Source organism: Camellia sinensis, chromosome 8 (assembly GCF_055761805.1).
Source record: "Camellia sinensis isolate YWXY chromosome 8, ASM5576180v1, whole genome shotgun sequence".
NCBI lineage: Eukaryota > Viridiplantae > Streptophyta > Magnoliopsida > Ericales > Theaceae > Camellia > Camellia sinensis.
Window position 1 is genome coordinate 10,247,255 of NC_138968.1, and position 17,348 is coordinate 10,264,602.

The window sequence follows — 17,348 nt, forward strand, 5'->3', positions numbered from 1 at the left end:
GTTAGCCCATGCAAATTTTAAAAATTGATTAGATGTATCAAAATTTTATAAGTTAGCTTATGAAAATTTAATAAACTTTGATATTATTTAAAGAGGGTTGTTAACGAGTGTGCAATGGTTGTTCATTAAAAAAATTAATATAAAAAATTTAAATATTTCACATATTAGCTTTATATTAAACTATACAATTTTCGTATATATTATAATTTAATTTTATACATATACCAATTAGAGATTAGCAGCGGATATTTCGACTTGCCTAAATCGATCAAACCGATCTGATCCACCGCATTTTAGACGGATGCGTGATGACGAGCAGACAGTTGCAGATTGATTTTTTTCAATCCGTCTAGTTTTGGACGAATAACGGATTTAAGATTCTGTTGACCGCAACCGAACCGTCAAATCGCAAGCACCACTAGTAATTTGTAAGACTTTATGTTTTCAATTTATTTAGATATTTTGTTTGTGTTTTCAATTAAAAAAGAATTTAGATATTCTATTGTGTTTTCAATTTGAAAATCCTTTTATCAAATAGTAAGGGTTGATATTTGATATTTTGTGTGGAAAATATAAGGTTAAATTTTGCCATTTTTAAAAAAAATCAAATTAAATAGTTTTTGAATAAAAAAAAAAGTAATGAAATAGTTTTGATAATGCATAGTTTTCTTATATGTATTTACTATTGGTATTTGACAATTTACTTGACAATCTTTTGGTTATGTTGAGTTGGATTGTTATAAAAAAAAAAAAAATTGACAAATTATTGTATTATGTTTAAAATTTGTAAAAGTTTAAATTGCCATTCGCATCAATCCGCCAATTCGCATTCGTCAATTCGGCAGACGAATGACGGATTAGAGTTTCCCAGCCGCAACCAAACTGTGAACATTTCTAATACCAACATTAATAATTGTTTTTTGGGCAGAGGTTGGCATTTTCTGTTGGAAAAATGGTTAATATAGGCATATTTTGGGCCGACTTTGAGCCCAAAATTGAGTGAGCCCCGAACGTCTTTTGGGGCGGGTCCGAAGAGGTGAAGTGTTCCTTGCCGCGTGGCAAGTCACACGGTGAAGACGGTTCGTCAAAACCATTTATGAGTGAATGGGAACATGACGTCGTTTTCGGGTTCGTGGAATTGAACATTTAAGTTTTGAATGTGGGTTTCCTTGTGAGGTTTGTCCCACATTGAAACTTGTAGAGAGTTTTGTTGAGTTTATAAGCTCTAGCCTACAATACTTGGGTTGGGCTCCAAGGGGCACCCCAAGTTTGTAGAAGGGGGGAGTTATGGACAAAGTGGACCTTAACCCAAACCACCACACGCGCGTCGCCGCCGGCCGAGCCGTGCCGGGCGCGGGTGTGGGTCGGGTCGATTCTTGTATTAATTTTTTGGACAAGACTCATTTGAATTTTTTCAAAATAATATTGCGAGAATTTAATTCAAATTTGAATTCTAATTTTTTGTCCAACATTTAAGACAACTTATCTTCGAAATTTCTCAACAAATTTAAACTGGTTTTTAGTTATTTAACTTCCAGAAACTGCCCAGCAGTTCCAGGTATAACTGTCCAACAGTTTATCTGTTGAAACAGTTTCAAATCTGTTTGAATTTAAACTCATATCTGTTCAATTCAAAACACACCTGTTCAGTTCAAATTTTTGCACCTGTTCAGCTCTATATATACCAGCACTGTCCAACATTGTTTGAGATCCGAAAATCAGTCTGCTCTTTGCCTTTTCTATCTAGATTTTGCTCTACTGCATTTATTCTTCATATATTAGGTTTAGGAATAAATTTCAGAGAGTTAGAACATAGGTTTGGTTTGCCGAACAAATTGTTTGGAGTACTACTACAATTTGTGAAGATCATTGTATCTTGGGAGATAGACGCCACTCAACCGTAAGTATCGTAGCGGGGCGAATCTGTCTTAAGGACAGAGTGTCTCACACTCGACTTGGTTTTGTAATTTTATTTGGTTCGACAAAATAAATTCTGTAAATTTTTATTTATTTTATTTGAAGTTGTTTCAATTTATTTTATTTACACAGAAGATTGTTCCAACATTTTTCTTATTCACATAATAATCAAAGACAAAATAATAATAGTCTTGCAAAATAGTTCAAAAGCAATTTTCAAATTAAGATTGCAAAGGTATAGTTATCTCTGTTATGAATTGCTAAACAGCTGTGTTTAAAAACAAAAAACCGCCATAGACAAATTTGTTTCATTTAGTTTTTTAAGTCAAATGGACATGTTTTTTTTGTTTGTGTTATAGCTATGGATGATTTTGCCCCTCTTTTCAATTTGTTATGGGAAGAAAATGATAAAGGTAGTGTAAATTTTAAAGAGAAATACAAAGAGATGGACGAATGTGAATATGTTCTAATATAGTCCTCGTTCCTTAGCACCATTGTGGGCTTTCATCATTGTATACGTGGTACTTCCATTTTTTAATTTGACAATATGTCCCATTTTTTATTATTTAGAAGTAATTAAAAGAGCACAAATGGATATATTTGTCCCGTTTCTTAATTTAAAATTTTATTATATTTCTTATTTATTTAAAAGTGCACACAAATGCAAATTTGTCCCCATTTTAATTTGGAAGTGCTTGATGTATAGATCTTTCTCATTTTTTTTTAATTTATAAAAACGAAAAAAAACAATTTAGAAGTGTAAGGATAAGTAGATCTATCCCCCTTTCTTTTCTTTAAATTTCCATGCAACAATGCTACATTTCCAAAATAGTACATTTATGAACAAAAATCATTATAATTGTAACTCAAATCTCACTAATTTTAAATTTACACCATTTATCTCATTTTTTGGATAAACTTTCATGGTCCTACCATTTTTTATTTTCATATTCAACATAAATCTCATTTGAAGGGCATCATAAAGGCAAATCTAAAAAGTAAATTATTTTACTAAAAACAATATAACATAATTTTAAAAATTTTAATGTAAAACACAGTTAAAAAGTTCATATAAATTTGGTTGTTATCTGGTATTGTTGGAATGAGGAGTATGGGTATTCTTGGCCATGGGCACGTCTTAAAGGGTTGTTTGGGTTTCTTAAATAAGTATACTTTTTGTCTTTTTTGACTAAAAAGATGAGGAAAAAAATATAGATGTTTGAGTTAACTTTTTGACTTTTTATGAAAAAATGTGTATTAAAAAATTATATAACAATGTGTAGGAGAAGTTAGTGGAGTAGGCGTACACGTTGTGCAGGGTAATGGATTGGTTAGGAGATAAGAAATGATTGTCTCCTTTTTGGGCTTAAATTGGATGGTGTTGTTCGGCCGGTGGGGGCCACCACAAGTCCCTTTTTGATAATCGGAACCGTTCAATGTGTAGAACTCGTCGAGTACTATATATTTATAAAAAATCACATTGATTGGATATCGATAGTTATCTGATCGTGTTAGTTTTTTTTGTCAACTATTAACTATAACACCGTCCATTTTTTATACAAACTTGATTTGATCATGCAGTTAACGATATTCGATCAATGTGATTTTTTACAAGCACATAGTTCTGAACGAGTTCTACACATTGAACGGTTCGGATTATCAAAAAAGGACTCGTGGTGGGCCCCCACGGGCCCAACATATACGTCCAACTTAGTGATTTTACATATGTAAAAAACAAAATTTCCCTGTCACGGTACTAAAGGGGTCAATTCAGTCCCGAAAACTGTGTACAGTTGGTTTGATTAAAATATTATTTGTATTAATTTTTTTATATTTTTAATTTGTGAATAGTGATAACTTTTTTGTTTTTTTTGTAACTTTTTTGTTTTTTTTTTTTGTAATTTTTTGACTTTTTTGGAACACCTCAAACCAGGCCTAAATAAACTGTTTATTGACTTATTGGCTTATTTATATCACATTACCTCTTTACTTTTCTGAACTTAAGTTTCATTTTAATAGATATGAAAATTAAAAGATTTAAAGTTGAGTTTTATAAAAATATTATAAACTTACCTATTACAAGTGAATAGAATAACTATATATAAAAAAACAGTGGTGCTACAGAGCCCGAATGGGCAGCGGCTCGAATGGCTCAAAAAAAATTTTCCTATTTTTTTTTTTTCTTTTCAGCAGGAGAAAGGAGGAAGACGAAGAAGGGAAGGAGGGGGAGGGGGAGGAGGGGGAGGGGGAGGAAGGAATGGAGGGGGCCTAAAAAATGGAGGAGGAGGCGGCGGAGGCGACACGATCGGCGGAGGCGACGAGCGGGGCAGAGCCGACGAGGGGCGGAGGCGACGATCAGAGCAGCGACGGCGACGATCAGAGCAGAGTAGCGAGGCGGCGAAGGCGGAGGCGCGGCGATCGGCTATCGGCGACGACGACGGTGACGACCTCTCCCTCTCCCAATTTTTCTCTTTCTCTTTCTCTCCTCCCTAGTGAGCGTATCAGACTGAGGAAGAAGAAAAAAAAAAAAAAATTGAATAGCTGAAACGACGTCGTTTCAGCCATTCGGGACATTCGGGGCAGAATTTTTCGGGCCACCAAACATTATTCATAAAAAAATGCATATTAGTAGCATCTTTATAGTTGGAAGCGAATCTTAGCATCTTTATAATTTGAAGCGAATCTTAACATGATTTCATATAATTATTTTTTCATAATATTTCAAAGGGTATTTCAAATACATTACAATAAAGATTTTTAATATGATCCTCAAATATTTAGATAAATTATCAAATCTAGTTTTAATGAAGGAAAGTGCCATAAAAAGCCCTTAGTCTAGAGCTACCGTTAGTATTGAAATGTGTAAAATGTATTAGAAACTTACAAATTATAAGTGAATAGAAAAACTATAAAAAAAAAAAATTTAAAAAAATGTATATTAGTAGCATATTTATAATTAAAGGTGAATCTTTAACATGATTTAAAATACCAACTTTTGCATAACTATTGCAAATACATCACGACAAAGATCTTTAATATAATTTTAAAATATTTAGATAAGCTATCAAATCTAAACTTAATCAAGCAAAATGCAAAGAACAACCCTTAGGACTGTGGTTTGAAATATGTGAGAAAATGTATTAGAATACTAAATATTTTGACATTTTATGATACTTATCATAGTCTTTGACAAATGTTGTTAGTAAGACTTTTGAATGAATAATGTCAAATTTATAAATACAATTGTTCCAAGAGTATAAAATAATATACTAAAAATAAAAATTGAATTAAAAAAAAATTAATAGTCAATTCCCAAAGAATTAAGGGAAGGATAATATTAAGCATTGTTTAGGAGATTGTTTTCTATAAAGGGAAGGATAATGTTAAGCAATTAATCATCTTTAAACCTCAATTCCTATGACAAAAGTACATCCACTAAGTGAAGGACCAACATCGATTCATTCGAAGGAGTGTTTTGATTTCAAGTGAAATAATCTCGAGGTTCAAACTATTAATATGCCCTTATGTATACTCTCATTTTCTAATTCAAGTCCTCATCAAGTTAATTAAAAAATTATGATGGAGTTATCACTTTTTATATTTTTAATAAGAGAAGAGACAATCAAAGTGAAAACTTCTACCCACAAGATAGACTATGTAGCCTTGTTCTCTCCCATGTATATGGACTAGTGTTTGGGATTATATATTATTTTAAAATAAAATTATAGGTTACAGATGATAATGAGACATTAATGTTTGAATTTCTAAAAAAATTATTAAGTGGTTGAAATTTATTTTAAGCGTGAGTTTATAAGAATTAAATTTGGTTTACAGCAAGTATGATGTGGATTGATTTTTTTTTCTTCTCTAATCCACTTAAGTTTGGACGAGTAGTGTCTAAGAGTCTATTCTATCTAACTTCCATGAGCATCCCTAATTAAGACATTTACCTGATTAGTTGATAATAAACATAATTTTTTATTTTTTAACTTTTTTATTTATTTTTAAAAAACAAAATATTTAACTCCATTCCGAACATTCCATTAATACATATATTTTAAAATTATAAATTAAAATAATAAATATTTTTGATTGAAATGAAAAATCACAAAGCATATATTTTGTTTACAAAAATCATTATACTCTTAAAAAGTTTAATTTCATTTTTATTTCATAAATTATTGTTTTTTTAATTTTTTTTTAATTTCATCTTCAAATTGTTAAGTTTATTATGTAAAATTAAGGATAAATTACACTTTACTTTCTTTATGTTTGATTATTTCTTCAATTTGGCTCTTAAAGTTTATTTTTTTCACTTTAACCTTAATTTTTTTTTCTTACTTTGGCCTTTCATATTTTAGATTTTTCCTAATTTACTCTAAAACCTAACTTATTATATTCAAAATTAAATAGAAAATAATACATTAATAGTCCAGCGATATAAATATATATGTATATAAATATATATGGATATAAATATATATGTATATATATATTTATATATTTTACACATCTGAAAAATCTAAATCATAATATAATAATATATTTCCTATGTTATGTTATAGTCAACATGATATTTTTATGTTTAATTTTGAATATAAATTAGGTTTAGGGATAATTTGGAGAAAAAAAAACTTGAAATATAAAGGGTCCAAGAGAGAAAAAATAAATTTTTTGTTGGAGGATTTGAGGAGTAATTTAGAAAAAGAAAAGAAAAGGCAAAAAGTAAATAAAATATGTATAAAATATATCTATATTTTACTTAATTTCATACATATTTTTTTTCTTTTCGTTTATCTTTCTAAATCCCTTCATCAAATTTCTTAATCAAACACAAAATTAAAGTAAAAAAATAACCAAATATAAATCAGTGAAAGCGAAATAAAATTGTTTTTTCCAAAAAATTAATAGACAATTAATAATTAAAAAAACATAGACATTAAAAATAGAATTAATCCATTAAAAAATTGGTTTACTTTGTTAGAAATCGTTGTTTTCAACTTCTCTCTCTCCAAAATTAGCACCCATCCCTTCTCTCTCTCTATATATTATATGATTTGTGTCTATATAACTAACGGTATATAGCCGGCGAAGTTGTAATATTTTCTTGTTGTAGTAATAAAAGTCTACCATCAACCGTCCAATGTGTAGACTTTGACCGATCGATCTTGATCGGGATTCATCGCCGCCGATGGGGCATTGCTGCAGCAAGAACGTCTCCGCCTCCGTCGTCAAGGACGACACCACCGTCTCCGTTGCCCCCAACCACCGCGCAAAACCGCCTCTTCCGGCGGCGACTCCCTCCGGTAACGGAACCGTAGACGTCCAGTCCAATAAGAACACTCCAGCTCACTCCTTCTCGGCTAGCCCATGGCAAAGTCCTTACCCCGCCGGAGTTGCACCGTCGCCGGCGATGACTCCGCGGAGGATATTCAAGTGGCCTTTCCCTCCGCCATCGCCGGCGAAGCCGATCATGTCGGCGATTCTGAAGCGGCAGGCGCCGCCGAAGCCGGCGAAGGGGCCGATACCGGAAGACGACGGTGGAGATGGTGAAGTGCTCGATAAGAGCTTCGGTTATCCGAAGAACTTTGCCGCCAAGTATGAATTGGGGAAGGAGGTAGGGCGAGGGCATTTTGGTCATACTTGTTGTGCAAAGGGTAAGAAGGGAGAGCTTAAGAATCAACCTGTGGCTGTGAAGATAATTTCCAAAGCTAAGGTATGAATGTGGTATGTTGTTGTTATTGTTTACTTTTGAGTGTAATTATGTGAAATCAATTGGTTTATTGAATTTCAAATTTTGTTCCAACAAGAAAGGTTGGGATTGAAAATTTAGCTAAATTTGATGATTTGTGATCTTTATGACAGGTTCTTTTTGTATTTAAGGATTTGGACTATTAGGTTAGTTGAAATAGTTCAATACTCTGGTAGGTATCTCTTTCAGGATGATGAATTGGTTGAAAGCATGCTAATTAGTTACAAATCATATGACATGTTGCGGCGTTGATTGTGGTAGTTGATTATATTTAAATTTGAGTTACTTGAGCGTTACTAACCAGAGGGAAAGTGAATTATCAGGTTTTGTTGGATTTAGAGTTTCAACAGCAGCAGTGAAGTTGGAGAAATCTCAATTGTCCGTCTAATAATGGAAGGCCTGAATGAAAAAGAGGGAGGAAGTAGTTTATTTTCTCGCAAGAAAAATCAGGGAGAGAGTGGGCAATTATTTTTCAATTGGCACAATCTAAACCTTTGAATTTTGGACATATGAATGGGATTTCTCCAACTTTTACCATGAAGTTGGAACCCCAGATTCAACAAATCCAAATTCAAGGTTGCTACATAGTTGTGTAGTTTAGGAAGCACTTTTTGGGCCGCCAAACATGCTATCTTTTTTTATTATAGCAATTAAAAGATACTCTTGTACAAATTCGGAGTTTTGGACCAGCCTTTTCTTTGCGAACAGTCTAGTCCATTCTCAATGGAACAGAAATTTTCCACATCTCAATTCATAAATAACAGAAATTTGGGGCCTCATTTGCAAAAAAGCCCCAAAATTTTCATATATAATAATAAATCATAATACAACTCAATTGTTTCTCATAAGGTCCACTTTGACGACGGCCTTCACAAAACCAACACAAGAAAAAAGAAAAAAGATATACTCCCATAAGTATAATACAAGTTTTACAATTTTGGTAAAAATATCCACTGGTTTGGTATGATATTTTTCAATTTTTTGGGGGTGCGGTCCCCCTCCCCCTAGATCCATCCTTGGTCATATGCACCATTTTTTTTTAAATTTTTAATTTTTTATAATAAATAAAGGTTCACATTGAAAAGGGCTCCATAAATTTTAGAAAGCTTATAATATATAATTTTAAAAAAGCTTACTTTAAAAGAGGCCCCACCTATTTGAAATAGGTTCTACAAACCTTTCTTAGTCTTCACTTTGAATTTTTACGTTTTATTTATTTGTAAGTTTTGGCACTTTTAATTTCTTTTTTTTTTTAAAATGAATTTTACATGATAATTTACTAAAAATAATAAATATTATTTACATTTAAGTTTAAAATATAAAAAGTCTCGCAATAAAATTTTGCTTTAGGCCTCGTGGAGGCTTAAGCCAGCCCTGGAAGAATTGTTTTACTACCCAAGTTGGAGTTAGAGCTTAAACTGCATTTTAGTGGATGAATATCTACATGCAAGGGAAGGAGGCATTCGAGGTTGACCTGGAACGCGCTAGGCAGAAAATTATTTGTGGTGAAGCTTCTCATTATAGTTTACACATCTAGCTTCACAATGTTTTGAGAGCAATTGTTCCATCATACCACATTTAGAGAAGGTTATTATTCTGAGATTTAGGACAAGATGAGAAATATTCTGAGAACGACAAATTATAGTGACAAAAGTTTTACTGTTTGAAATATGCAAAGTGATGAGATGCGTTAGGAATGATTGCCAATTTCCTTTTTACCGATGAATATGTGTCACATTGAGCATCAGATGCTTGGAAACTTCCATTGGTGTGACTGTTTTTAATTGTTTATATAAGTAAATCTTCTGTTTCTGGATTTATTGCATATCTCGGACAAATTTGAATATTTAGCTTTCCATGTATGTTCTGATTCTGGGGCGTTGTTCCAGCCATGTTTGCTTTGATCAATAACATTTTGTCTATATCTTGTAAGTAATTGTATGAGTTGCCAATATACAAAAATAGCTATATTTTAGCCATTTTTGCAAGAGCCTTTCCATGTATTACTTCCATATCTCCTCAATTATGTTCCTGCTTTATCGGCAGGGATTTTTCCTAACATTGGTCAAACTTAAGAACTAGTGAATATCAAGGTAATATATGACCTCATACTTGCACTCTCTACCTTTCAAGGAAGATTAATCTTGTGGTACTTGAGATAATTGCCTGGTTGATCGATAGATCAAGATAGGATTGATTAAAAGGTATTTTGATCAACAGCATTTCTTTGTGGAATTTAAGTTTTAGAAGCTGGAAATCTGAAGTAGAGATGATGGCGAGTGATGAATTTGGCAGTAGCAATTAATCTGAGCATCCCTTATCTGAAATGAAGTTGTTGGGTTAAAATACATCAAAAATTACTTATCCAAAAAAAAAAAAAAGGTGTAGAAAAATTTGGTACACTGTCTGTGGTTTGCTTGCCAAGTTTGTTATCTGAAACTTGTTTTGTTATCTCATCCTCTTGTTAGTAGATAAAGTTGGATGCTGTTTGATGGGGTATAGAGTAAACTAACTATTATTTTTAACTAAAAGAAAATAATTGATTGATAGCCGATATAAATGCTGCACAGATGTATTTTAATGGTCTTAATGTAAGCTTAGTACTTTCTTCACTATGGATCACATGTTGAAATTTCTGCCCTCATTTGTTTCTTTTTTGGCTGCCACCGTATCAATGTTGTACAGGTGAGTCAAATTTCAACACTTTTCACTACTATATAAAACCTATTAATTGTTTGACCCAGTCGACGGGTACGAATTTCATTATTCATAAAATAGGTAACTAACCGAGTGTCATTTGGCAGATGACAACAGCAATATCAATTGAAGATGTTCGTAGGGAAGTGATGATATTAAAAGCCTTGTCTGGACATAAGAATCTGATCAAATATTACGATGCCTTTGAGGATGCCCACAACGTCTACATCGTAATGGAGTATGTGTTTCCTGTTGTAATATTATTTCAAGGCGTGCATATAGAATCATGGTTCAATAGTCTTGGAAGTTACTTAAGACACTGCTCTTCTGTTCAATTGCTTATTTAGTTCATCAATGTGATAAAATGTCTTCCAAAATCATTCGCTCTTAGTCCAAATCTATGTTACATGGACTTGGATACAAGTATCGGAGGTGGGTGTGTGTCCAAGCATCAAATCTCCTTAAACCCTAAATCTTAGGATTTGTATCCAGAAGTTGGGTACAGGTACATGAACACATCTTGAACAATTAAATATATTGTATAATGTATAATATTACCACATAAGATGTTGTTATTGCTTAGGAATATGCTTAAAAGTACATCTGATTTAGGGGCAAAATGGGATTTCTATCTCCCATCCATTTGAGAGGCTAAATTTTTTCTGACTGTCAAATGTGAGCTTCTTCTTCAAGCATGTAAAACAATAGAGGATCCAACATGTCCCATATCCTTATCCTTATCATATCCGGTGAACTGTACACTAGGAGGAATAGAAGATTTCAAGTAACATTAATTTCTTCAAGTACTCTAGATCTCCAAACGTTTATATGGCTGTTACTCTGGTTCCTAATACACTTCATCAATTAAATGCATAAAGATAGTTGCTTCTGTTGAAAATCTTTGGGTTAGAATATTCTCACTTGTGCCAGTTTTGCTGCTGGATTTGTATACATGAACTTTCAACAACGTCATAAAGTTTGTTCTAAAGCATTTAGGATTTTGTCTTAACAGATTATGTGAAGGTGGAGAATTACTAGACAGAATTTTATCGAGGTAGACATAGAAATTACCACTCATGTTGGTGTTTAGTTTTTTACCATCAAATTCAATGGGTTCTTAAAGATAAACCTTACTATTTTGTTGCAGAGGTGGAAGATACACGGAGAAAGATGCTAAGGCTATTGTCATCCAGATATTAAGTGTGGTTGCTTTCTGTCATCTTCAAGGTGTCGTACACCGTGATCTAAAACCAGAGGTATTTATTATGAACAGAGCTTTTCAGTAATTTACTTGATTCTTGTCATTTGGAATATTGTTCATTCGGGAAATCAAAACACTGTCCATAGGCATGCAGAATTGTTTGTTTTATATGCTCATTTCTCTTTCCATTGTTAACCAATTGCTTATATGATCTAATTGCTTGACAGAATTTTCTCTTTACTACTAGAGATGAGGATGCTCCTATGAAGTTGATAGATTTTGGTCTATCTGATTTTATCAGCCCAGGTAATTGCTGAACAAACTTGAATTATTTTTCTACTTCCTTTTGGCTAGGTGACTACTTTCTGCTCAATAAGTATTAAATCCATTTGATCTATTTGTATTGGCACTATTCTATGCTGTTTTTTTGGCTTTCATGTTTCCGTTGTCAAGGGATTTATAAAAACAATTGGATGCTTTGATTTCACCATTCTTTTTGGTCTTTGCTTTTGAAATCCCTTCACTTTAGATGCACCATTTTTCTTATGTATTTTTGGTATGGTCAGAAAAAGTTGTAGATTTCACCATTTTTCTTAGGAATGTTGCCTGATGTAGATAGTCTTATTTTTTTGGGGTTGACAAGGAACCCCACTAAGGCAGGGCCCTTGGACCCACCTCTGCAGGGTAAACCCTGGGTGAAGTTAGGGAGCCCCCATCCCTACGCAACCACTATGTTAATCAGGTGATTCGAACCCTCGTTGGTTGTTTGGGTGCACACCCACCAACCAATTCGGATGACCCCTGGGACCACATAGATAGTCCTCTATGACTATTTTCTATCTGGAATAGGCTCCTATCATACCGTCTAGGAAGCACAGATACGGATACGGCAATATGCCAAAATGAAAAAGTAGGATATGGGGTACGGCGGGGATACGTTCATAAAAAATATAAATATAAAATAATAAAAAAATTAGAAAAAATTTATAAACTTATTTGGCGTATTAAAGTATAAAAAATAAAAAAATAGAAAAAAAATTAGATACTTACTGGCGTGTCCCTCACGCATCCTCACGTATCCTGTTGTATCCCTCAAATATCCTTCGTGTATCCCTCCTGTATCCGAAATTGAAAAAAAATAAAAAATCAGATACTTATTTGTCGTATCCAATACGTATCCCGCCACATTAGACGCGTATCCATATCCGATACTCGTATGACACTTTTTTTGGAGTATCCGTGCTTCATAACTTCTCCAACCATATACCATATTGTTCTCAAAGTTGCAACTCCGCTATGAAGGCATCAGTTTAAATGACATTATATGTAAAATGGGCCTTTGTATATCTCCAAAATGGCCATTGTTGATTTGTTAATGATACTGACCATGAGTTTCTAGATTGTTTATTATGGTCACTTGAAGATATGCTATCCCTATTTTACTCCTTTAAAGTTTTTTGGACCGTTTACTTCTTTAAAGTTTGTAAGGACCTTATTGACATGCCAAACACTTAAATAAAATGGGTGCTTATGGGAAGGTTTTGTTTATTTGCTTTCTTTTTTTAAAGTACGTGGAATGACGGGAATCAGTTGGCCTATTTTTTTTTTCACAATTCACATCTTAGACTACGTATAATGAAATCTCTGGAGAGAGGATTAGTAAAGAGAAATATTTAAGAAGGGCAGTTGTTCTGGTGCTTAAAGATGAACTTACACCCCATTTTGTTAATTAAAGAATAAATTTTCAACTAAAAAATGTATTGTGGTTCCAAAAATTGATATTGTGGTACATAATATGGTTGGCTAACGTGCCAACCATTAAGGTTGTTGCAATTAGGAGCCTAGATTGGATTGGAGCTAGTTTTAGTTGAGATTCTAAGGACTTTGCTAATAGAAAATGATGGCCAAGTTATAATATTCGTGAGAATTGGCTCTCTTGTAAGCATCTGTTTTTGTTCTTTCTCTAAAACTTCAGATTTAGAAATTTTGAGTAGATAATAAATGGGAATATTTACAAATTCAAAGCTAAGGAACTGGAGTAACAAAATAGGACTAAAACTAAGTATGGTTTTATTAACATGCACAAATCAGTAAATGAAAAATGGGGAAAAAATAATGACCAAAACCCACAAAGGTCATTTCAAAGTGCACTACAATGTAAAACAGAGTTAATGGACAGCAAATTCAGTAGAAAAGGACATATTGTTGTAGTCTTGTAGATCTCATTTATATCTAACATAGTTGCTAACAACAATATTTAATACTCCCCTCTTTTTAACAACACTATCTGTAAGATTTAGCTTTCTTCGACTAAATTTTTATATGAAAGTAAGTAGTCCTCTATATTTGCATAAAACTGCTTGAGTTGGTGATCTCCTAACCCTTTCCCAGACCAGGAATTCCACGCCCCCCCCCCCCCCCCCCCCCCCCCGATCTTGATATAACCAAATGAGAGCATCTTATGATTGCACCATTTATCATGAGTACTAACAAGCACCTGTGGCTGTTTATACACTTTTATGGGAGGTCCTTTGCTCGACTTTCAGTTGCATGTATATTTTGTTAAATTAAAATATTCCATCGGTTTTCTCTTATCTATTCTTGTCTTGCTTTTTGTACTTTGTGCAGATCAACGTCTCAATGATATTGTTGGCAGTGCATACTATGTTGCACCAGAAGTACTCCATAGATCATACAGTCTTGAAGCAGATATTTGGAGCATTGGAGTGATAACATATATACTGTTATGTGGGAGCAGACCCTTCTGGGCACGAACTGAATCAGGAATTTTTCGTTCTGTCCTAAGGGCCGATCCAAATTTTGATGATTCACCTTGGCCTGGGGTATCAGCAGAAGCCAAAGATTTTCTCAAACGGCTTTTGAACAAGGATCACAGGAAAAGAATGACTGCTGCCCAAGCACTAAGTAAGTTTGAATTGGACAATCAATGTGTTCTTTGCGTGGCACACACAACACGGGTTGATTTCGGGCATTTTTTATTTTAGTCATATTGTTGCTGATAGTGGCATCTGGAAATTTCTTACAATTCTATTGAAAGTAATGAGTTCTTCCATAACTGCAGCTCACCCGTGGTTGCGAGATGAAAACTACTCTGTGCCGTTAGATATTCTGATCTACAAATTAGTGAAGTCATATGTTCGTGCCACACCTTTGAAGCGTGCAGTGCTTAAGGTAATTTACCTATCATGTCCTTGTTGATTCGCATACATCTTAATGAAAGAGGCTGCACATGATTGATGTACTGACATGCATGCCTGTATATGGTATTTGATGCGGTCCACCTTTTGATTAAGGCAGCTGTTCTGGTGACAATTTATACACGATGCAGTCTGGTTTAGCTTGTATATTTTTGTGCTCATTTTTCTATTTTGCAGGCTCTCTCAAATGCTTTAACAGAAGATGAACTCATTTACCTGAGGGCTCAATTTGAGCTATTGGAACCAAAAGATGGGTGTGTCTCACTCAATAATTTCAAAATGGTTAGTTGGTTATCTCTTTAAATTAAAATTTTGTAGAAGCTAGTCACAGTGTGATACAGTTTTTTAATAATAAATGTATCTGCTAGTATTCCTTGGTATTTGATTTCTTTTTTATGTCCATTTATTTGACCTAAAAAAACTTGCAGGCCCTTACCAAAAATGTAACTGATGCCATGAAAGAGTCAAGGGTTCCTGATATTTTAAAACTGGTGAGACATGTCTATGTACTTGCAGTGACAAATTTGAAATTAGATTGACGTGGATATTGCTGGCAAAAATACAATTTTCCTTTTGTTTTTGATGTCAAAGTTGTTTTTGTCATTAAAGTTTCTGCATGCTATGAGATGGGTGATTGGGGTATAGGGTTCTATTGAGTGTTATGAGTTGAGACCTGTTTCTCTGCCATGGTTTTCCTACAATGAACTTGTCGTACTTTTTATCACAGCAAGACACCCTAGCAAAGTACATAATCCAACGCTTCAAGTTAAAATTAAAGTAAAATAACATTAAAACCATACATCCTAAAATGATGTAGTTTTGCCTCTACTTTAAATATAGGCCGTTGGATTACTACACCAAAACCATTGCAGAGAATCCTGATCCGTATGAATTGTGCGTAATGATTGTGATGGTTGTATGCTATAATACTAAAGATTTGAACGATATCATATCAGTGAGGCATGTATACTGTTAGTTTTTCATCTTCCCTTGTTCTCTGTTCAATTCATAAAACCATAGATTTTTGATATAGATGAGATAGAACATTAAACTTGTTATTGGTTGCCATTCTATTGCCATTTTAGCTTAACCCGTATTTATGTGTTTTCATCTGCCTTTTGTACGACGACGACGGTATTTCATTTGTTTCTTAGACCTTAGGCTAATGCTTGTAAATTTTAATTGAAGATGGAGCCGCTCACTTATAAAAAGATGAATTTTGAGGAATTTTGTGCCGCTGCAATTAGCACGTATCAGCTTGAGGCTCTTGAAGGTTGGGAGAATATTGCAAGTACAGCATTCGAGTATTTTGAACAAGAAGGAAACCGAGTCATTTCAATCGAGGAATTAGCCCAGGTACACCTCTATCTTGTGTAACATTGCCTTTCTTGGGACAAAATTGCATTTCAGTGTAACTTTATCAATTTTAGTAATTAAATAAGTTTTTTCATCAATTTGTAAATATTTTATACAAATACCACTGATTTGCAAATATATATATATATATTTTTTTTGGGTAAGCAATGAGTTTTAGAAACACCCTCCTCACATGCAACCTCGTTTTGCCCCTGGAGATGCAAATATTCATACATACAAAGAAGAAAGAATGCAAAAACATTCATACATACAAAGGAGAGCAGAAATAATGCAAACAAGAGAAGAAATAATGCAAACAAAGATACTTAGAATCCAAGATCTCTCTCAACCTAAACTCTCATGCCATGTTCACCATCTGTCCAAAAAACTTGAGCTATTAGAAAATGGGCCCAACAATATATGTCAAGCTGTCCAACAGTAAAAACACAATAGAAAACAGAAACACATTGGAGCAAAACCTAAAACTACGAAGCAACTAAAAACATCTACAACAAGCACCAAAACTGATGATGGACAAACTACAACACAACTCAATCAGGCGACAAAAAAACAATATCAAGAACTAAGTTTTAAGGATATTTGTTTGATATGTTACATAAGTTTTCAGTCTTTCGTAACATTGCTTGTGCAGGAAATGAATTTGGGGCAGGCAACGCACTCTTTGCTCAAGGATTGGGTTAGAAGCTCTGATGGAAAACTCAGTTTCCTTGGGTATACCAAGTTGTTGCATGGTGTGACAATTCGTAGTACTAATACAAAACATCAATAGCATGTCTACTGAGGGACATATATATAGTAATTGTCACAATAAACTTCCTTGAGAAGTGCTTTATTTTCTTCTCTCTCTCTTTTTTTATTTGTTTATTTGTTTATATTTTTTTATTACTTGTGTAGAAATGAATGTGAAGACAGGATCATATATCAAGATTCTTGAGGCAATACAACTCCATTCCAACTCTTGTGAAATTATATGTTTTCATGATCTAATCGACAGGATGTGTATACAGAACCATATGCTGAAATCCTAGGTGGTTTGGTTTAGTTTTTAATTTTTTTTGTTTTTTTTCAGTTTTTGTCTTTAGTGAATTATTTTTTATATTCTAGTCATTTTTTTGTTCTCCAACGACGGTTTCTTACACTAATTCGGATTTGTCAAACTAGTTGCAACTATTAAATTGATGAAAAA

At 33.4% G+C, this 17,348-nt stretch overlaps 1 protein-coding gene across 2 annotated transcripts; it reads left to right on the plus strand.

The window, feature by feature from the left end:
• Positions 1 to 6,858: 6,858 nt before the first annotated feature.
• On the plus strand, positions 6,859 to 17,128 carry LOC114259205 (CDPK-related kinase 4). 2 transcript variants are annotated; one of them, XM_028199201.2, is made up of 11 exons: positions 6,859 to 7,633; positions 10,474 to 10,604; positions 11,379 to 11,420; positions 11,514 to 11,622; positions 11,795 to 11,873; positions 14,196 to 14,492; positions 14,650 to 14,759; positions 14,963 to 15,067; positions 15,214 to 15,276; positions 15,974 to 16,141; positions 16,794 to 17,128. In XM_028199201.2, the coding sequence occupies exons 1-11, from the start codon at positions 7,109 to 7,111 to the stop codon at positions 16,929 to 16,931; spliced, it is 1,767 nt and encodes a 588-aa protein (XP_028055002.2). In that variant the 5' UTR covers positions 6,859 to 7,108; the 3' UTR covers positions 16,932 to 17,128. The 2 variants fall into 2 exon arrangements, with proteins under 2 accessions (XP_028055002.2, XP_028055003.2); XM_028199202.2 differs by lacking the exon at positions 15,214 to 15,276 and having other exon boundaries at positions 6,865 to 7,633.
• The last annotated feature ends 220 nt before the right edge of the window (positions 17,129 to 17,348 follow it).